This window comes from Salmo salar, chromosome 13 (assembly GCF_965601325.2).
Source record: "Salmo salar chromosome 13, fSalSal1, whole genome shotgun sequence".
Classification (NCBI taxonomy): domain Eukaryota; kingdom Metazoa; phylum Chordata; class Actinopteri; order Salmoniformes; family Salmonidae; genus Salmo; species Salmo salar.
The window spans coordinates 37,351,142-37,374,160 of record NC_138303.1 but is presented as its reverse complement, the minus strand read 5'-3'; the positions used below and the strand labels follow the sequence as shown (position 1 = coordinate 37,374,160).

At 44.8% G+C, this 23,019-nt stretch overlaps 2 protein-coding genes across 2 annotated transcripts in view; both read left to right on the top strand.

Moving 5' to 3' along the window:
- Window positions 1-927: 927 nt before the first annotated feature.
- On the top strand, window positions 928-21,609 carry LOC106567250 (5'-nucleotidase domain-containing protein 2). Its single transcript, XM_014136313.3, has 14 exons — window positions 928-1,417; window positions 5,503-5,687; window positions 5,808-5,882; window positions 5,975-6,030; window positions 6,107-6,200; window positions 8,811-8,939; window positions 9,472-9,532; window positions 9,659-9,761; window positions 10,278-10,379; window positions 10,458-10,539; window positions 10,624-10,710; window positions 20,321-20,461; window positions 20,635-20,699; window positions 20,843-21,609. The coding sequence occupies exons 1-14, from the start codon at window positions 1,060-1,062 to the stop codon at window positions 21,102-21,104; spliced, it is 1,800 nt and encodes a 599-aa protein (XP_013991788.2). The 5' UTR covers window positions 928-1,059; the 3' UTR covers window positions 21,105-21,609.
- Window positions 21,610-22,082: 473 nt separating this feature from the next.
- LOC106567251 (rap1 GTPase-activating protein 1) overlaps window positions 22,083-23,019 on the top strand; it is a 125,667-nt gene continuing 124,730 nt past the window's right edge. Inside the window, exon 1 of the mRNA XM_045693196.2 lies at window positions 22,083-22,151. The gene's annotated coding sequence lies outside the window, so the exon portion shown is untranslated. The remainder of the gene's footprint in view (window positions 22,152-23,019) is intronic.

Sequence of the window (23,019 nt, the reverse complement as noted above, 5' to 3'; positions counted from 1 at the left end):
CCAGTCTCCAGACCTTAATCCCATAGAAAATCTGTGGAGGGAGCTGAAGGTTTGAGTTGCCAAACGTCAGCCTCGAAACCTTAATGACTTGGAGAAGATCTGCAAAGAGGAGTGGGACAAAATCCCTCCTGAGATGTGTGCAAACCTAGTGGCCAACTACAAGAAACATCTGACCTCTGTGATCGCCAACAAGGTTTTTGCCACCAAGTACTAAGTCATGTTTTGCAGAGGGGTCAAATTCTTATTTCCCTCATTAAAATGCAAATCAATTCATAACATTTTTGACATGCGTTTTTCTGGATTTTTTTGTTGTTATTCTGTCTCTCACTGTTCAAATAAACCTACCATTAAAATTATAGACTGATAATTTCTTTGTCAGTGGGCAAACGTACAAAATCAGCAGGGGATCAAATACTTTTTTCCCTCACTGTAACTTAATGTACAAAAGCACATTCAGCTTGTCAGTATGTCTATATGGTATAGTCTGTCTCCATTCTCATGAGTAAATGGCATTATAAATCAGGATAGGTAGTAACTGTATATATATAAATAATATAATTACAAAGGTAAAACATTTATCAACACAATTTTAACAGTGCATGACTCACATAACAAGTCTGTTGTTCACTGCAACAATATCAGTAGCTTGTCTCAAATATAGCATGAAGCAAAAAGTGTTACAACACATGTGCTGGTACCACTTTATATAATATTTCTTACGATCTTCAAAAATGAAATACGTTTGTTTTCAACGTGTGCCTTGCGCAAACGTGTATGTTTGTAGTCAGTGTCTGACTGTCAAATCTCAGATGGACAAAAACAAGTGGGCGGGGTCAAGCGTGGGCGGAGCCAAAAGTTAGACTCCGCCCACATTGAGGGCGGCCCCGCCGTTTGACTCCGCCCACATTGAGCCCTGCCCAAACTGTACACTGCAGTCAGCGGTACTTGCAGTTATTTATTCTGTAAACAGGTACCAAGTTCATTGGTCAAGTTCCGTTAAAGCAATTGTAAACTCGACGGGTATATTTTTACGCATTGTTTTCGCCGTTTTTTCTTAGAATGGCCTGCAAAAAAGTGGGTACTACACTGGGCCGTGCATTATGGCAAAACGGTAGCTGGACACCACCTCTTTCAAGATCTTCGAAAATTATAAACTTTTCAACAAGCAGGGAATTGAAAAGTGGAGAGAAGAAGTGTAAAGATCAAAGCTGTGAATCAAATTGCAGGTCGGCGGCGATGCCTTTACCTGCCGCTTGCTCCTCTACACCTGCCGCTCAAAGACATCAGGTTGGGGGCAAGAAGGGTCCCGAGGAGCCGTTGACAGTGTCTGGACGATCGTACTCCTCCACCGCCCCAAAAGCAGATCAAAGGACGTACTTATGGGCACGTTATAATGAGATGAAACGGCTTGTGCACGGTAAGTAGTAGACTGACCTCACAGTTGTCCTTTGTCATATTTTCTCCCCCCAAACGTACTGTAAATTGAGAAATCATGTGACTAAACTGAATAACAATAAGAAATGATACTATGAAACAAAAAAATTATATAAAGAATGATAGCAAAAAAGCTTTGGAGCACCTTAAATGACATTTTGGGCAAAAAGTCAAACTGCTCCATCATTCATTGAATCAGATGGCTCATTCATTACGAAACCCACTTATATTGCCAATTACTTGAATACTTTGGCGAGATTAACAAATGTATGCATGACATGCCAACAACAAACGCTGACACTACACATCCAAGTATAACTGATGAAATGATGAAAGAGAAGCATTGTAATTTTGAATTCCGTAAAGTGAGTGTGGAGGAGGTGAAAAAATGATCTATCAACAATAACAAGCCACCGGGGTCTGACAACTTGGATGGAAAATTACTGAGGATAACGGACGATATTGCCACTCCTGTTTGTCATATCGTCAATTTAAGCCTACAAGAAAGTGTGTGCCCTCAGGCCTGGAGGGAAGCAAAAGTAATTATGCTACCCAAGAATAGTAAAGCACCCTATACTGGCTCAAATAGCTGACCAATCAGCCTGTTACCAACCCTTAGTAAACTTTTGGAAAGAAATTGTGTTTGACCAGTTAAAATGCTATTTTACTGTAAACAAATTGACAACAAACTTTCAGCATTGCTTATAGGGAAGGACATTCAACAAGCACAGTGCCTCCAGAAATGACTGATGATTGGCTGAGAGAAATGGATGATAAAAAGATTGTGGGAGCTGTCTTGTTCGACTTCAGTGCAGCTTTTGACATTATCGATCATAGTCTGCTGCTGGAAAAACATGTGTTATGGCTTTACACCCCCTGCTATATTGTGGATAAAGAGTTACCTGTCTAACAGAACACAGAGGTTGTTCTTTAATGGAAGCCTCTCCAACATAATCCAGGTTAAATCAGGAATTACCCAGGGCATCTTTCTAGGCCCCTTACTTTTCTCAATCTTTACTAATGACATGCCACGGTGTCTAAGTATGAGGATGACTCAACACTATACACGCCAGCTACTACAGCGAGTGGAATCACTGCAACACTTAACAAAGAGCTGCAGTTAGTTTCAGAATGGGTGGCAAGGAATAACTTAGTCCTAAATATAAAAAAATATATAAAAGCATTGTATTTGGGACAAATCATTCACTAAACCATAAACCTCAACTAAATCTTTAATAAATAATGTGGAAATTGAGAACGTTGAGGTGACTAAACTGCATCGAGTAACCCTGGATTGTAAACTGTCCTGGTCAAAACATGTTGATACAACAGTAGCTAGGATGGGGAGAAGTCTGTCCATAATAAAGTGCTGCTCTGCCTTTTTAACAACACTATCAACAGGGCCCTAGTTTTGTCACACCTGGACTACTGTTCAGTTGTGTGGTTAGTTGCCACAAAGAGAGACCTCGGAAAATAATAATTGGCTCAGAACAAGGCAGCACGGCTGGCCCTTGGATGTACACAGAGAGCTAACATTAATAATAATATGGATGTAGATCTCTCATGGCTCAAAGTGGAGGAGAGATTGACTTCATCACTACTTGTTTTTGTAAGAAGTGTTGACATGCTGAATGCACTGAGGTGTCTGTTTAAACTACTAGCACACAGCTCAGACACCCATGCATACCCCACAAGACATGGGACCAAAGGTCTCTTCACAATCCACAAGTCCAGAACAGGCTAAGGGAGGCACACAGTACTACATAGAGCCATGACTACATGGAACTCTATTCCACATCAGGTAACTGATGCAAGCAGTAGAATGCGATTTAAAAAACAGATAAAAATACACCTTATGGAACAGCGGGGACTGTGAAGAGAGACACACACAGGCACAGACACACAGACACATGATAAGACACGCACTCTACACACGTACACATGGATTTTGGATTGTAGATATGTGGTAGTAGAGTAGTGGCCTGAGGGCACACTCTTAATGTGTTGTGAAAAGTATTATGAAATGTAATATTTTAAATTGTATATAACTGCCTTAATGTTGCAGGACCCCAGGAAGAAGGCAGCAGATAAAGGGGATCCTTAATAAATACAAAATACAAATACTCTCAATGTCTGCAGGGTAAACTTCAAAGGATTCCCATCATTTGTGACGTGCGTACACTTATAGTGATGGGTGCTGTTGGGGAATGATTCCGTATTACTCCCCATCTGCTACTGATGTGAGTCTTGTCATGTCCTGGTTGAAGACATTACTGTATGCACAGGGATTATATGAGTTCATCCTCTTCTAGACCAGTGCTGTAATAGTTCATCCCTTCCCTAGGTTTGAAAGTGGGTCAAGCATGACAGCTGGATGGCAATCCTGTCATTGGTCTTGTTCTGAAAAAATGAAAGTGAACCAAATTGTCTTAACCAACATACTCTATAATTCTACAGGCTATATTCAAAAAAACGATCTCAGAACCAATCCCAGACCCCTACAGGACAGGCCATGGTCTCCCCGACACACTCTTTCTCATTTACCCACTAGCCATACGATTGCATATTGTGATTAATTATCTACTCCTTCTTTAGATTGTCAGCACACAAACACATAGCCATAACCTCCACTATAAAGACACTAGAAGGATCGTACTTGGTAGTGAAGGTAGAGGCAGAGTTAGAGGAGAGACACAAATCTGAGAATGAGGTTTCAAGCTAGATATGGTCAATCTGTCACGTTAACGGCCAGCTGCTGTCACTCGTCTCATCCAAAAGGCCTTGGCCCACTTATCTGTCATAGACAGCTAAAAATGAAACATGGTAGCGTCGTCATATTCCAGGGATTTAGTGATAGATTGGGAAACCGTTGGTGATCCTCTTTTTAATCTGAGTCTGTGTGTTTGCTGTGTGGCTGTTATGATTGCACTGGAAGAACCGGGTTGAAAACACGCAGAGCAATACAAAAATAGACACAAACCATGTTTCCATGAAATCTTTTTTGCTAGTAAAGTACATTTAGGATAAACAATTGCATGACACGCCTGATTGAAAAAACACTTTTCGATAAACTTTCCAAATGTCGACAAAAGAAAGTACGCTAGACGAGTTTTTTTTTTGTGCGTCGGTAAAATTAATTATGGGAGAAATGTCGGTGGAAACGCGTTTGTGCAAATATTGATATATTAACCATTATATCGAAGTCAACTTTGAGTCACACTATGACATGTTGTGCGGTCCTCCCACTACGACTCATCAGCAAAGTATGTGGTTTATTAGGCTAGAGATGAAATAAATGATGATAAACTTCACTGGGTGGTGGAAGTGCACAGTGATGAGTTTGACGCTCCTTTCCAATAAATATCGAGGGTCTTATTCTGGTGACATGATAATCGATGTTTGGCTGCAGTTTGACAAATAAAAATAATCTCGCTCTTTTGTCCATAATAATAATCTCATAATGTAAACTATCTGTGCGCTGTAGCCAACGGGTAGGGGGAGGCGCAGGATCGATGGGAACTGTGTGAGTGGTGGTTGTTGTGGTGATTCGTTCCATGGGAATTTTCCCTCAAAAGGTATTTGCATGTGCGCTAGGGCTAGGTCATCACACACAGCCTTTTATTTGCAACAAGTCATTTTGATGGAAACATTTCTTGTGGGAAAATACGCATATTGGTTATGCTGATTTTAGAATATTCACATGAAAATCTGGGATTTTGCTCAATTTTTAGGTCCAGTGATTTAGATTATGAACACATTTGGCTGTTTGTGTGTGTGTGCAAAAGTTAATTTTCCTCTAAATCCCATTCAGTGTTTCACATTTCTTACCCCCAATGATTACCCTGTAATTCTGTTGTTGCTTGCCTCACTAAACTCAGTACTTTGCTTCAGGTACAGTGCACTCCTGCTGTACAATTGGCATCATCTAAAAAAAACATTAGTACTTAACATTGAAGTACCAAATGGTATAAAGCTGTAGTTATGTCATCTCTGATGCCATAAACATAGTATCAGTCTATTATGTTGTCGCTCTATTACAGTGTATGTCTCTGTGCTGTCTCTTTCCAGACCTGATCCCACCAAGTGTGTGTAACCTGCTCAACTCCTCCACTATCTACGCCAACAACGAGGTCAGCCTAGCGGAGGTGGACATCTATGGGTTTGACTATGACTACACCCTGGCCCTCTACTCCGATGCCCTTAACACTATGATCTACAACACTGCCCGAGACTTCCTCATCGAGCACTTCAAGGTGTGTGTTCTCTAACTAACCCGCCAATACGTATTGTATATTCAGTTTTCCTGATAATTCCATGTATGAGTACAGTTGTGGACCCTTCTAAGCTGAGCATCTTCTGCTGTTGTTTGACAGTACCCTGAAGGTATCCGCAAATATGACTACATCCCCAACTTTGCTGCACGGGGTCTTCACTATGATATTCAAAAGGTAAACCCCGTAAAGCACTTCTGCCACTCTTTTAAACATCCAATCTCAAGGTGCAGTGCGTTTACAGTACTATATGTTTTGTCTTCCCCCAGGGCCTCCTGATGAAGATAGATGCTTTCCATTACATTCAGCTGGGGACTGTGTATCGGTGAGTTCTGTTTATGGGTTGGTGAATAACACTCTGCAATGTCAGTCAGTGTACTAAAACTGTGTTGGCCCTTTAGGGGGCTGAACCCAGTTCCAGATGAGGAGGTCCTGAGGCTCTATGGGGGGACGCACCATGTCCCCCTGCACCAGGTCAGCGGCTTCTATGGAAAGGTCAGTCACTGTGTCCTTGAAGAATACATTTCCTCCAGAGTTGCCTGTTAAAATATTCACTCTTAGTGCACTGACAGGATCAAGGTATTTTATTTTAATCTGCCGCCAACAGTTATGAGGACAGGTCCTACTTAAAATGACATTACCTTTAGACGCATACAAAGCTCTCCCTCGCCCTCCATTTGGCAAATCTGACCATAACTCTATCCTCCTGATTTCCGGGCTCTAACCCAGAAGCTTATAAGAAATCCCGCTATGCCCTCCGACGAACCATCAAACAGGCAAAGCGTCAATAAAGGACTAAGATCGAATCATACTACATCGGCTCCGACACTCGTCGGATGTGGAAGGGCTTGCAAACTATTACAGACTACAAAGGGAAGCACAGCCGAGAGTTGCCCAGTGACACGAGCCTACCAGACGAACTAAATAACTTCTATGCTCGCTTCGAGGCAAGTAACACTGAAACATGCATGAGAGCATCAGCTGTTCCGGTTAACTGTGATCACGCTCTCCGCAGCCGATGTGAGTAAGACCTTGAAACAGGTCAACATTCACAATGCCGCTGGGCCAGACGGATTACCAGGACGTGTACACCGAGCATGCGCTGACCAACTGGCAAGTGTCTTCACTGACATTTGCCAGTAATATCAACATGTTTCAAGCAGACCACCGTAGTCCCTGCCTAAATGACTACTGACCAGGAGCACTCACGTCTGTAGCCATGAAATGCTTTGAAAGGCTGGTCATGTATCACATCAACACCATTATCCCAGAAACCCTAGACCCACTCCAATTTGCATACCACACCAACAGATCCGCAAGATGATGCAATCTCTATTGTACTCCACACTGCCCTTTCCAACCTGGACAAAAGGAACACCTATGTGAGAATGCTATTCATTGACTACAGCTCAGCGTTCAACAGAATAGTGCCCTCAAAGCTCATCACTAAGCTAAGGACCCTGGGACTAAACACCTCCCTCTGCAACTGGATCCTGGACTTCCTGACGGGCTGCCCCCAGGTGGTAAGGGTAGGTAACAACATATCCGCCACGCTGATCCTCAACACGGGGGCCCCTCAGGGGTGCGTGCTCAGTCCCCTCCTGTCCTCCCTGTTCACTCATGACTGCACGGACAGGCACGACTCCAACACCCTCATTAAGTTTGCTGATGACACAACAGTGGTAGGCCTGATCACCAACATTGATGAAACAGCCTACAGGGAGGAGGTCAGAGACCTGATCATGTGGTGCCAGGACAACAACCTCTCCCTCAGTGTGATCAAGACAAAGGAGCTGATCGTGAACTACAGGAAAAGGAAGACCGAGCACGTCCCCATTCTCATCGACGGGGCTGTAGTGGAGCAGGTTGAGAGCTTCAAGTTCCTTGGCGTCCACATCACCAACAAACTAGCATGGTCCAAGCACACCAAAACAGTCATGAAGAGGGCACGACAAAACCTATTCCCCCTCAGGAGACTGAAAAGATTTGGCATGGGTCCTCAGATCCTCAAAAGTTTCTACAGCTGCACCATCAAGAGCATCCTGACGGGTTGCATCGCTGCCTGGTATGGCAACTGCTCGGCCTCCGACTGCAAGGCACTACAGAGGGTAGTGCGTACGGCCCAGTACATTGCTGCTGTCACTCTCTGTTATTATCTATGCTTAGTCACTTTAATAACTCTACCTATATGTACATATTACCTCAATTACCTCGACACCGGTGCCCCCGCACATTGACTCTGTCCCGGTACCCCCTGTATATAGCCCCTCTATTGTTATTTACTGCTGCTCTTTAATTATTTGTTATTCTTATCTCTTACTTTTTTGTTGTTGTATTTTCTTAAAACTGCATTGTTGGTTAATGGCTTATAAGTAAGCATTTACTGTAAGGTCTACACCTGTTGTATTCGGCGCATGTGACCTAATAAAATTTGATTTGATATAAGCATTGTATTTTGTAAGCTCGACTTTTGTCATTACTCTTTTAGCAACTGACAAGCAACATTTCACAAATCAAGTAAAAGAGCTAACCTGCTACAGGATGTTAACGTTAAAGCCTTTTTGCAGTTTGTTTGTAATTACAGGTTATTATTGGACAAATCTTAATACATCTCTACATGTGGTCTGACAGTCTGACTGTGGCATAGTGTTTGTTCATCAGGTTCAGTCTGTAGGGCCAGGGGCTTTGATGTTTTCACACAGGTTCACATTCTTTACATTCTTCTACATTGAATACAACACTGTGGAGGGAGCACACCATGCCTCCCCTGCCTTCTAATCTTCCATCACAAACATGCGCCCACTACCCACAATCCTCTGGGTCTGGCACTGGGATCCCTGTCTTTATAAATTAGGGATTAGCTCTGTGTACAGGCCTTGCTCCCTGTGGACACTGGTTTAATTTTTTTCCTCAATGGAAAGTAACTGGTTCCAAACATGGTGCCTCATTTGAGCTAGAAGCATTAGGTGGTAATATAATGTTTATAAATAAGTATTTTATGTACATTTTGAAACCGCATTTCTCTAATCACACCCAATTTAGAGTCATGGTATAACTGTATTTTTTTTATAAGCATACAATAAGCAGCTGATCTATCATCCATAGGGACCCAAGGTTAAGCAGTTCATGGATATCTTCTCCATCCCAGAGATGACCCTCCTGGCTGTGGCCAATGATTTCTTCATCTCCAACGACATCGAGTACGATCCCGAGCACCTCTACAAAGACGTTTCAGTGAGTGTCTCAGCACACTCTCATAGCACACTCTCACAGCACACTCTCATGCCATTTATCACCTTGTGTAATGTTCTTTCCCTCCCTCTTGCTGCTTTTCCAAACCCTCTGCCAGGTTAATTTGACCGTTTGGACACAGTGGGGGTTTTCAGCACCAGGTTCAGATCCCTGTCCTCCTCCTAGAGAGAGGTTGCCAGGGATTCAGACATGTGGACTAATGAACAATAGCTGTTCTCATTCCACACTGGGGTCAAAGGGTTTAGATTACAGTTTGTCTTTTTCAGATTCACTTTGTCTGCCAGGAGAAACAGAAGTGATCTAGCTCTGACTTTATCCTCCCTCGTCCCTTTTGTAACCAAGCTCTTCTGCCTGTTAGACTGGGTTGGAGTAGAGAGTGTGATATTCAGAACCTGACTATATGCACTATGAGCATGTTGAATTTATCCTTATCTGTAGGTACATGTTGTAACTGAATTTAAGTAGATTCATTGGCACTTGTTATTTGCATAATGTATGTTATTTTTATCCTCAGGAAGCCATTGGGATGGTTCACATCAAAGGCTACATGTACAAATGGATCATGCAAGATCTGGGTGAGCGGTGTTGGATTCTGTTTGTGGAGTCCAGTCAAATGCCTTATTTTCAGAAGCCTGCAGAATGTTAAAGTTTGACATGTTTTTGTTAATGTTGTTATTTTTCCCCTCATTTCCCATCCATAGAGAAGTACATTCTGGGAGGGGATGAGACGTATGCTGTTCTGCATCGCCTGGTCAGCCACGGGAAGAAACTGTTCCTCATCACCAACAGCCCCTTCAGCTTTGTGTGAGTGTCCATCTGAGGATGAAGACCCAGGGTCATGTTGGTTTGAATAACGTATTGATTGGTTGGTAAATTGACCACAATTACGATGGATCGTGGAAGAGTCATTCTCCTAATGTCAATTACTTGTTTTCATGGTTACCCAACATGATTGACAGAGGAAACACAAACACTGATGTATCATTCAGTCAGAACACTATTGACGAATGGGAAGAGTGGGCAGAAGCACTCACAGTCGGTCAGCACAGTCTATTTTGGTTAATGGAATGAGCCACACCTCTGTTGCTTTCTCTGTAAGATTGGTCCAATCCACAGGAGGTTGGTGGCACCTTAATTGGGGAGGACGGGCTCGTGGTAATGGCTGAAGTGGAATAAGTGGAATGGTATCAAATATATCAAGCACATAGTTTCCATGTGTTTGATGCCATTCCATTCGCTCCGTTCCAACCATTATTATGAGCTGTCCTCCTCTCAGCAGCCTCCTGTGGTCCACTCACTCTCTGATATCTCTGATTGTAGGGATAAAGGCATGAGGTACATGGTTGGGAAGGACTGGAGGGACTTCTTTGACGTGGTCATCGTTCAGGCAGACAAACCACACTTCTTCAATGACTGTGTCAAGTGAGTATGGAGTGTTCTTGTTGACCAGGTTTATTGGGACCATATTCAATTTGCTCGCCAATGTTGCCCCTTTTACAGACCATTTAGACGCCTGGATGGAAATGGTGACCTCCAGTGGGACAAAATAAACAGTCTGGACAAAGGACAGATCTACAAACAAGTGTGTACATCTTCAATATTAAACTACAACGCTTATGACATCTCCCCTTTAACAGAATACTGAGGCATTTAGTTTGTGTTTCAGGGAAACCTCTACGACTTCCTGAGGCTGACAGGCTGGAGAGGGTCCAGTGTGCTATACTTTGGAGACCATCTCTACAGTGACTTGGCTGTGAGTGACTATTTTATCTCACTATGATTGAAAAATATGGTTTGGTTACAAAATCGAAGGACCATTCAAATAGATAGAAAACTCAGTTTCCAGGTCGGTAGTAACCACTACAGCAATGTCCGTCCAAAAACAATGAGGAGACAGTATTTCCAGTTTAGAGTTTTTTAATGGACACACACACACACACTCACACACAGGTCTGACCACTGTTGAAACTGACAGATGTGATTCTGTAAGGGAGATAATAAAAACATAGACTCTAGCCATGCAGCAGGAAAATATGCCTATCTGTCTACTAAACAGGCTTGTAGCTATCACCACAAATGAAAAACACTAACAAATGGCTAATGCTACTAGGCATGCTAACATACTAATGCATTCTCAATGTAAATGCTAAAGCTAGCACTAATGCTAGCGGGAGCACGAGCTAGCTAACAAACTCAACATAAATGTCAAAATACAACAACAGTCAATACTTAGCTCCAAAACCAACGGACATAATGATCTTAAGGCGCTTACATTTTAGATGCATGCATAATAAAATGTTAGACAGCAAGGACATTGTCCACAAGAGGAAAAAGGTAGCAGAGTGAAAAACGTGGTGCTTGTCAGGATGGAAAGCAATGTTATCTGGCTTATGCCCTACCATGCTAGGGGTCCTAAATTAATTAACCTGAAGTCTTGGCAATAGAGGCTGCTGATTGGTTAATATATGAATGACTGGCGTGACCTTGGTCAAAAAGAAAACTAAAGGTGGTTAGGGTCTGAAAACTGCCTGACTAAACTAACCAGAAGGGAGTGCTACAAAGCTGGCCATTTTTTCAGCCGCCCCCAAATGTGTTGAACGAATTTGCTTCAACTGACAGGCCAGCTAAGGGTTAGTAGCTTCTTGAGGAAGGGTGGACAGCTGGATAAGCCGAGCGACAGGCCTGACGTAGGTTCTGTCTTTGACTTGGATCTCCACTGTCCTCACTTTCCCGTCTGCTTCAGGGATAACTGACTTGACAGTTCCAAATTGCCAGAGCGCTCTAGAAGACTGATTGTCCACGATCATCACAACGCTCCCCACTGCAAGGTCTTCCTTATCCCTGTGCCACTTTTGGCGGGCTGCTCTCCTCCCTTGAAATGTGATCCTCAATTTGACAAGATCTCAAAAGGGCTTTCCTCTGCGAGTGATGAAGCATCTCAAAAGCATCAGGAACGAATTTGTATCTATGTTCGACAATAGATCCACCTGTACAGATGATGCCCCATCTCTTTTAATTTCTTCGGCCAATCTTGATAACATACGGTCCAAAGCATTCCACACCTGTAGTATAGAACGTCGGCTTGTAGAACCGCAGTTGGGCTGGAGGCAGGTCAGCCATCTTAGTTATATCTGTCTGGCATCACCATGCTGGAAGCGACAGATAGCTGCCCTCCCCTCAGAATCCAGATCCCTCAATTAACTCGACAAACACCCTCTCTGGGCCTGGATACCGCGGCTGCTTGTCATATTTCTTAATTAGTAGCCTTGTGACCGGATCACATCTCCGAAAGCGACCTCCAATACGGATCTTTCCGGTGTCGTTGTTGTACTCTGGGGCCAGAGTCACCAAACGGCTGCTCGGAGGAACTGGCTTTACCTGCTTCTAGTAGGGAGAGGTCTTTTGGGAAACTCTGACTGGGCATGTCTAAGAACTTTGAGTTAGGCTTGCTTGAAGTTGTCAACTGAGGATCTTTTGGCACTACTGTCCCCCTCGTGGCTTCCACTAGCTCCTAAAAAGTGTCTTTACTGGGAAACATCAGGGAGAGACAACTTAGTGTCCGCTGACAGGAGTCCATCTAAAGTAGGCTTCCACAGCCCCTGTTCTTTTTCAGGAGGTACTTTGTCAGGTCTTCTCAGCCAGGATTACTGTGCCTGCCATAGGAAGGGAGGACATTGACTCCAATGATTATGTTCTGAGAGCTGAGACAGTGTCTTGCCGTGTATGATAGCATCAGCTGGATTGCTCTCTGTGTCCACGTAACGCCAGGCCTGGGGATCCGTGAGCTCCTCTATTTGTGCATGTCTTGTGCCCACAAATACTTTGTACCTGCTGGAGTCTGACTGGAGCTAGGTTAAGACTGTTGTAGAATCCGATCAGTATGTGATGTCATGGATCTCCAGGGTGAGTTCTCTTCTGAGGGCCACTGCCAGCTGGGCACCGCTGAGTGCATCGCAGAGCTCGAGTCTTGCCATTTTGGAGCCACTCTTGATATTGCTGCAAGGAATGCCACCTAGACCCGCCCATTGGCATCTTCAGTGCGGAGGTACGCGTCAGCACCATACACATGCTCTGAAACATCACTGAAGACATGGACACTTCTTGTGCTGGCTGGGAGGTCCAAGTTTTATTTTTTATTTATTTATTTCACCTTTATTTAACCAGGTAGGCTAGTTGAGAACAAGTTCTCATTTGCAACTGCGACCTGGCCAAGATAAACGCATAGCAATTCGACACATACAACAACACAGAGTTACACATGGAATAAACAAAACATACAGTCAATAATACAGTAGAACAAAAGAAAACAAAAAGTCTATATATAGTGAGTGCAAATGAGGTAAGTTAAGGCAATAAATAGGCCATGGTGGCGAAGTAATTACAATATAGCAATTAAACACTGGAATGGTAGATGTGCAGAAGATGAATGTGCACGTAGAGATACTGGGGTGCAAAGGAGCAAGATAAATAAATAAATAAATACAGTATGGGGATGAGGTAGGTAGATAGTTCGGCTGTTTACAGATGGGCTATGTACAGGTGCAGTGATCTGTGAGCTGCTCTGACAGCTGGTGCTTAAAGCTAGTGAGGGAGATATGAGTCTCCAGCTTCAGAGATTTTTGCAGTTCATTCCAGTCATTGACAGCAGAGAACTGGAAGGAAAGACGACCAAAGGAGGAATTGGCTTTGGAGGTGACCAGTGAGATATACCTGCTGGAGCGCTTGCTACGAGTGGGTGCTGCTATGGTGACCAGTGAGCTGAGATAAGGCGGGGCTTTACCTAGCAGAGTCTTGTAGATAACCTGTAGCCAGTGGGTTTGGCGACGAGTATGAAGCGAGGGCCAACCAACGAGAGTGTATAAGTCACAGTGGTGGGTAGTGTATGGGGCTTTGGTGACAAAACGGATGGCACTGTGATAGACTGCATCCAGTTTGTTGAGTAGAGTGTTGGAAGCTATTTTATAGATGACATCACCGAAGTCGAGGATCGGTAGGATGGTCAGATTTACGAGGGTATGTTTGGCAGCATGAGTGAAGGATGCTTTGTTGCGATATAGGAAGCCGATTCTAGATTTAATTTTGGATTGGAGATGCTTAATGTGAGTCTGGAAGGAGAGTTTACAGTCTAACCAGACACCCAGGTATTTGTAGTTGTCCACGTATTCTAAGTCAGAGCCGTCCAGAGTAGTGATGCTGGACGGCTGAGCAGGTGCAGGCAGTGATTGATTGAATAGCATGCATTTAGTTTTACTTGCGTTTAAGAGCAGTTTGCAGGCCACAGAAGGAGAGTTGTATGGCATTGAAGCTCGTCTGGAGGTTAGTTAACACAGTGTCCAAAGAGGGGCCAGAAGTATACAGAATGGTGTCGTCTGCGTAGAGGTGGATCAGAGAATCACCAGCAGCAAAAGCAACATCATTGATGTATACAGAGAAGAGAGTCGGGCCGAGAATTTAACCCTGTGGCACACCCATAGAGACTGCCAGAGGTCCGGACAACAGGCCCTCCGATTTGACACACTGAACTCTTATCAGAGAAGTAGTTGGTAAACCAGGCGAGGCAGTCATTTGAGAAACCAAGGCTGTCGAGTCTGCCAGTAAGAATGTGGTGATTGACAGCGTCGAAAGCCTTGGCCAGGTCGATGAATACGGCTGCACAGTAATGTCTCTTATCGATGGCGGTTATGATATCATTTAGGACCTTGAGCGTGGCTGAGGTGCACCCATGACCAGCTCTGAAACCAGATTGCATAGCGGAGAAGGTACGGTGGGATTCGAAATGGTCGTTAATCTGTTTGTTAATTTGGCTTTCTAAGACCTTAGAAAGATAGGGTAGGATAGATATAGGTCTGTAGCAGTTTGGGTCTAGAGTGTCACCCCCTTTGAAGAGGGGGATGACCGCAGCAGCTTTCCAATCTTTGGGAATCTCAGACGATACGAAAGAGAGGTTGAACAGGCTAGTAATAGAGGTTGCAACAATTTTGGCAGATCATTTTAGAAAGAGAGGGTCCAGATTGTCAAGCCCGGCTGATTTGTATGGGTCCAGATTTTGCAGCTCTTTCAAAACATCAGCTATCTGGATTTGGGTGAAGGAGAAATGGTGGGGGCTTTGGCGGGTTGCTGTGGAGGGTGCCGGGCAGTTGACGGGGGTAGGGGTAGCCAGGTGGAAATCATGGCCAGCCGTAGAGAAATGCTTATTGAAATTCTCAATTATAGTGGATTTATCGGTGGTAACAGTGTTTCCTAGCCTCAGAGCAGTGGGCAGCTGGGAGGAGGTGCTCTTATTCTCCATGGACTTTACAGTGTCCCAGAACTTTTTGAGTTAGTACTAAAGGATGCAAATTTCTGTTTGAAAAAGCTAGCCTTAGCTTTTTTAACTGCCTGTGTATATTTGTTCCTAACTTCCCTGAAAAGTTGCATATCACGGGGGCTATTCGATGCTAATGCAGAACGCCACAGGATGTTTTGTGCTGGTCAAGGGCAGACAGGTCTGGAGTGAACCAAGGATGATTTCTATTCCCAGTTCTACATTTTTTGAGTGGGGCATACTTATTTAAGATGGTGAGGAAGGCACTTTTAAAGAATAGCCAGGCATCATCTACTGACGAGATGAGGTCAATGTCATTCCAGGATACCCCGGCCAGGTTGATTAGAAAGGCCTGCTCGCAGAAGTGTTTTAGGGAGCGTTTGACAGTGATGAGTGGAGGTCGTTTGTTCGCAGACCCATTATGGATGCAGGCAATGAGGCAGTGATCGCTGAGATCTTGATTGAAAACAGCAGAGGTGTATTTGGAGGGCGAGTTAGTTAGGATGACATCTATGAGGGTGCCTGTGTTTATGGATTTGAGGTTGTACCTGGTAGGTTCATTGATAATTTGTGTGAGATTGAGGGCATCAAGCTTAGATTGTAGGATGGCCGGGGTGTTAAGCATGTCCCAGTTTAGGTCACCTAGTAGCACAAGCTCAGAAGATAGATGGGGGGCAATCAATTCACATATGGTATCGAGGGCACAGCTGGGGGCAGAGGGAGGTCTATAGCAAACGGCAACAGTGAGAGACTTGTTTCTGGAAAGGTGAATTTTTAGAAGTAGAATCTCGAATTGTTTGGGTACAGACTTGGATAGTAATACAGAACTCTGCAGGCTATCTTTGCAGTAGATTGCAACACCACCCCCTTTGGCAGTTCTATCTTGGCGGAAAATGTTATAGTTAGCGATGGAGATTTCATGGTTTTTGGTGGTTTTCCTAAGCCAGGATTCAGACACGGCTAAGACATCCGGGTTAGCAGAGTGTGCTAAAGCAGTGAGTGAAACAAACTTAGGGAGTAGGCTTCTAATGTTAACATGCATGAAACCAAGGCTTTTACGGTTACAGAAGTCAACAAATGAGAGCACCTGGGGAGTGGGAGTGGAGCTAGGCACTGCAGGATCTGGATTAACCTCCACATCACCAGAGGAACAGAGGAGAAGTAGGATAAGGGTACGGCTAAAGGTTATACGAACTGGCCGTCTAGCACGTTCGGAACAGAGAGTAAAAGGAGCAGGTTTCTGGGCACGATAGCATAGATTCAAGGCGTAGTGTACAGCCAGGTAAGGTAGGATGTGAGTACATTGGAGGTAAACCTAGGCATTGAGTAATGATGAGAGAGATATAGTCTCTAGAGACGTTTAAACCAGGTGATGTCATTGCATATCTAGGAGGTGGAACGACATGGTTGGTTAAGGCATATTGAGCAGGGCTAGAGGCTGTACAGTGAAATAAGACAGTAATAACTAATCAGGACAGTAATGGACGAGGCATATTGATATTAGAGAGAGGCATGCATAGCCAAGTGAACATATGTGTCCAGTGAGTGGTTGGGATGACTGGGGACACGGCGATTCAGACAGTTAGCAGGCCGATGATAACAAGCTAACAGTTAGTAGGCCGGGGCTAAACAAGCTAGCAGTTAGCAGACCGGGGCAAGCAAGCTAGCATTTAACAGACCGGGTCTAGCAAGTTAGTCTTTGGGGTACGTCGCGATGGGGGTGAAACAGTTTTTCCCTCTTCGTGCGGTGACGTCGATAGACCAGTCATGGAATTAGTAGGGTTCCATGTAGCTCTAGGTAGCTAGTAGGCCGCGGTTAGCAGAATGGGCCTTCAGTGGACGTCGCGCCTGAGGGGCCTGTTGGAATCCTCGGGCAGATTATGTCAGTATTCCAGTTGTAGAGGATCGGCGGGGTTCCGTGCCCTGTACTGGCAGTAGAAGGGGTCTGGATATTGTAGCCCAGGAGTGGAGAATTTCAGGTAGATCTGGGTTATCCCAACCCCTTTTCTTGTCTCAGAGCCTCTGGACCATGGCCTTGGCCTGTGTGGTGTATGGTAGAGGTCTTCCGAAATGGACTTCGGGCTTTCCCACCTAGACCCGATATGCGGAAATACTGTGAGCGAGTGACACTGGGAGCAGGGAGAACGGAGGAAGAGACAGCAGCTAACCAAGCTGACTCGTAATATAGTAGACTAATAGCTGCCATAGCTAGGTTATTTATCATCAAATATGATTATGTAGTACCTGTTTTGACTGCATCAAACCCGGGAGAAACTAGTTAAGCTAGCTAACGTTAGCTAATTAGGCTAACTGAGGCTACAGTGCATGCGCTTTCTCATCCTACAGTTACAAGTAAAAACAACAGAATATTAAATAGCAGCCTACTTGTTGGCTTTTGGTCGTTGTAGCCTATCCTTCTCCTTTAACTTTTAATTCCGTCATTTTAATTTCATCTTCCATTGATTAGCCTAGATATCTCCTAACTTTTGCCTCACACAGAGGCTCTATGACTGTAGCTCGCCGCTTTGACGACTTATGATTGGCCAACAACAATAACAAGCTACACACGCCATGCTACACTCTTGAGAAAAGCAAGAGCAGCAGCATTAATGATAACCTTTTTCTCTCTCCCTCTTTCTACTGCAGCTGTCGCGTTCGGATCTGTACGGGCCCTTCCGGACAAGTCAGTTAAAATTATACATACCCAAGACCCGTGACAATCAGATCTGACCCAGACCAGTGACAATTTTTTGAATTCTGGATCCGAACCTGCTTGGGTCCCGGATCGGGTCTCAGGTATTCGGGTACAGATGGATTCGTGAAGACCTCTAGTGTATGGGATGATGAAGCTGAGTGGATCGTACTGGCTGGCAAGGATCCAATATATGTTGCGCATGGTGGGCCCAGCTTTCTCTATGGGACCATGCTTGTGGACCAGAGTGTCAGACAGACATTGCCATCGTAGTCCAAGAGTGCGCTCTTGGTGTTCCACGCCATCCTGGGTGAACCAGAGCTCACAAAGAAGTACTGAACAGGCAGTACTACTTTGGCTTCTCCCATGACCTTTCCTCCAGAGACTGGTTCTGTGCAGGCTTTGGCTTTGTCCTTTCTCTGCTCACCTCTGTGGAGGATGGTGGTGGTCTTGGGGAAAGACTTGTCTTTACGCTGATCTCTACGTGAGCCAGGGTGGTCCCTGCCTTGGTCGCAGCTGAACTGCGTGCCATCTTCTTGCACTCTCACCTCGTACTCAAGCCACTCTGCCAGGTGAAGCAGGGTTGGAATGGGTGTCTTCAGAATACCTTGGTGTCACCACTGTCCATTAATCCTGTGATACGCTGGAGGGCAAGCTGGTGGGGCTGGCCATACAGTTTTGTGAGGGAATCCAAGGTGTTGCTGCATGGGTATGTGCTGTTGCTGTAGGAGTCTGCAATTAGCAACGCCTCTTCCAACTTCAGTGGGTCAACAAGTATCTGAAACTTGAAGCACTCTGTTGCATCTACAGGCAGCACATTCTTGAGGGCTAACGCCCGTGGGTCATCTTTGACGAAGTTGGGGATGTTAGGAGTTGGTCCCGGTAGGTGCGCTGCCAGCTGGGCGGAGAAGGTTTGCAGTAGCGGACAGGTGCGTGACAACGACGATCAGGTGAGTAGTCGCGGCGGCGGAGATCAGGTGAGGGCTGATGACGGCGGTCAGGTGTAGGCTGACGACGACGGTCAGGTGTCGGCTGACGGCGGCGGTCAGGTGTCGGCTGACGGCGGCGGTCAGGTGTCGGCTGACGGCGGCGGTCAGGTGTCGGCTGACGGCGGCGGTCAGGTGTCGGCTGACGGCGGCGGTCAGGTGTCGGCGGCAGTCAGGTGTCGGCTGCGGTCAGGTGTCGGCTGACGGCGGCGGTCAGGTGTCGGCTGGCAACGGTGGCAGTCAGGTGTCGGCTGCAGTCAGGTGTCGGCTGACGGCGGCGGTTAGGTGTCGGCTGCGGTCAGGTGTCGGCTGACGGCGGCGGTCAGGTGTCGGCTGCGGTCAGGTGTCGGCTGACGGCGAGGGTCAGGTGTCGGCTGCGGTCAGGTGTCGGCTGACGGCGGCGGTCAGGTGTCGGCTGGCAACGGCGCCGGTCAGGTGTAGGCGATGGCTCACGACAGTGAGGATTTGATTGAGTTGATCATGACAATGATGATGACTGGTTTGGGTCGGGGAGCTCTCTGATCCTGAGTTATTCAATGTGCTGTTTGATCTTATCATGCTGCCTTTGTGAACTCAGTGTGTCCTCTCTGGTTGTCACCAGCTATGCCAGCTCAGGCTGACGTTGATCTTGATGACCTCGAGTCAGGGTGCCTGCTGTGGGGTGCTGGTGAGTTGGCAACCGATGAGAATGAGGCTCCATCCTCAATGTTGCGACGCAGCCTGGGAGGTGAATTGAACTGCTGGATGCTCATTGAAGCGGATGAGGTTAGCTCTTCCTAATAATTCCATTATCTCACATCTCAACTTGTCACTTTCCTCTTCAATTAGCTTCAGGCACGTTGCAAGCGTTCTGGAAGAAGAGCGGGTGATTCTCTCATCTTTTGCAGGAGTTTAACTGCTGCTGGTCTGGTTGTGAGAGAAAGTAATTCCTCCCGCAGCGACCTCTACTCGTGGTCCTTCGTTGGGGTGGTCTTTATGGTGTTCTCTACCTTGAATCGTAGCTTACCTCATAATCGACTAGACGATTTGGAGGGTGAGTCTGATGGCGGGGACGAATCATCACTTGTGGAAGTTGTTCTCTGGTGACTGCCATCTTTGGGCTTTAGCAGGTATTGCGTCCGGCTCATAAAGTCCATATTTTTCAATGATGATAATGATAAACTAGGAACCAATATACTACATACATATTGAACTCCTACGAACCCAATTATAACAATTATTAAATGTGTGTTCATGCTGCCTGCTGAGAGGTGAAACCCAAGACAGAAGCTCACTCTTTGGTGAACAAAAGAGACTATTCTATTGTATTATATTCTTTCACTCACGAATTAAACCTCGGAATATGTTTACTGTCCTTTACATGGTATTCTCCCTCTTCAAGGATCTGATGCTGCGTCATGGGTGGCGTACGGGAGCCATAGTGCCTGAGCTGGATCTGGAGACCAAGGTGGTGAACACAGAACAGTACGCCCAGAGCCTCACATGGCTTCAGGCCCTCACAGGCCTGCTGGAACGCATGCAGGTACACTCCTCTGGGGAATAGATACTGGCATGTTTTCCCTTCTCCCCATATTAACATACATACAAGATCTCTTTTGAATTCATTATTTGATAAGGAGCTGTATCTGTACATCTTAAGTATGGTTGTCAAGTTTTTCCCATACATTAGCTGACTCTTGTCATGTCCTTTTGTAGATGCATCGGGATTCACAGTCTAGGGAGGTTCTGCAGGATTGGCTGAAGGAGAGAGAGGAGCTCAGGTTGGTCCCATGGATTTAGTGGTACTGATTGAGTACCTATTACTCTGGACATTGAAGTGATTAGGATTTCATATCTGCAGAGCCTGAAAATGACCCACTTGTATTTGTATTATCTCTTCCTCTCTTGTCCCTTTTTATTACAGACTAAGAACAAAGAACCTCTTCAACCCCCAGTTCGGCAGTATCTTCCGCACCTGTCACAACCCCACCTACTTCTCCCGCCGCCTGTGTCGCTTCTCAGACGTCTACATGGCCTCCATCAGCTGTCTGCTGAACTACGACCTCTCCTACACCTTCTACCCCCGACGCACCCCTCTGCAGCACGAGGCGCCCCTGTGGATGGACCAGCTCTGCACTGGCTGCATGAAGACCCCCTTCCTAGAGGAGATGGCCCACATCCGCTAAGCCAACAATGGGTTCTCAGAACTGGGTTCTCAACATGGACATAAAAAAACAGCCCACTAGGGGGAACTGTAGATCAAATAAGCTTAGGTTATTGCTCTTACTGTAAGTGAACACTGTGAGTATTATCATGGCCTATATAGGAGTTACTCTGTGGCAGACCTGATGTAAGTTAAATAATCAAAGACATGAAGGAATATGTTTGCACTTTATAAACCTTAAACACCCTTCATTGTACACTATTAATTGTTAACTAATGGGTAACACCCATCTCTGTGAGACTGGCACACAATACAGCTGGTTGTATTTGATGACCGGCATGCAAAGACAGATGAAGCATGTGCCCATCATGGACACTGTCTGTTCTATGGAGAAGACATAGCTATTAATGTATGTTGTTCATTATGTATGTTGAAAATACCGTAGCTGCTTTTAAAACCTGTTTTTGTGCCTGTATGCATTCAATAGAGTATATGACCAAATTAAAATATATTTGTCACTGATCTAACACGAGGCGGCCAGTAGTTTAATTTGTCATGATGTTGCATGTGTCGCCTATGACTGTTGAATGTCCATAAAATTGTTGAATGCCCATAAAATGGAATGATGCATCGTGAGAACTACATGTATAAATCAAGAAATGTGTATGAACCCTTGAGGTTGGCATCTATTTGAATGGATTAGAGCTTTTCCCAAGTCTACCACTTCATCAGCTATCACATAGGCTAGGTCTAGGCTACTTACTATCATGAAAGCACTTTGCCAGGAAATGTTTCCATAATGCATTTTTACATTTCATCTCACGGCTGTCATCAGTCAGAACTTCGAGAAAAAACAACGGTTCCATTGCCAGGAGTTGGCATATGTTCTTGAAGCTTCTAGTATGATATAAACTGAAGGCATAGGCTATTTTGCTAATTTTTCTTCATATTTATCTCATTGGCTGTTGGTTGCACGTCGCTAGGCAGCACCTCACCACCAGTTTAAGGATACCAGTGTCACCTCATCTGCGCACGAGACAGACCAAGCAAACTCCTGGCAAAGAAAGAGGTAAGCAGAAAAAACATGCATGTTTGATACTTATTTAAAGCTTTATTGCGTATTGAATCTGGTTTATTAGGATACATACTCGTTTGAGAGTGTTTGTGTAGTTAAAACGGGCACGGGGTGAGAATTTTAAAGTGAACATGTTTGAGTATTGAAATTGTTTCGTTTTTTGCGACATTTCTTGTTCAGTTGTTTTCACTTGTTTCTATAGATCGCTAGAACATTTCCATAGAACCCATGGAGCCAAGTTGTATTCATATAGCCACTAAATATCATGCTATTTCTAATACTGAGTGTAGGTATTGTAGCAAAGGAGAATGGGAGTCGCAGTTCTTTGAACATTTTCTGCCACAGAGGAGAAAGCTAAGAGAAATATACATTTTAAAGCTGAATTTAAAGGTACTAAATGTAACAATTAAACTCTATTGTTGTCAAATTGACTGGGGCCAGAAAATATTTTGTTGTCGAATTCACTGGTCTGTTGTTGAGTTGACAACAAGAGATTTGTTGGCCCCGGTCAATTTGACAACAAGAGCTGGTCTGTTGACCAATAAGAACTCTCAATAGCAGATACATTTTCTTCCCTGATTTAATTCCCCAAGACTCTTTCTGTAGTTACCCAGCTGGTGTATCTGTCAGAATGTGTTGTTCACATTAGCCTTTTAATTGTGTCCCATGTCGGTTAAATTGATTTTGACTGTAGCAGCATGTTATGCGTTGGTTATCTCCTCTGACATGTATGATGTATTGATTGATATTCTCCTTGTCTCAGCTGTTCTAAGGGAATTGACCCGGTCATGGAGCTGACAGGGGCTGTACATCATGGAACTAAACTGGCTTATAGGCCATTCATCATGTTCACCAAAGCCAG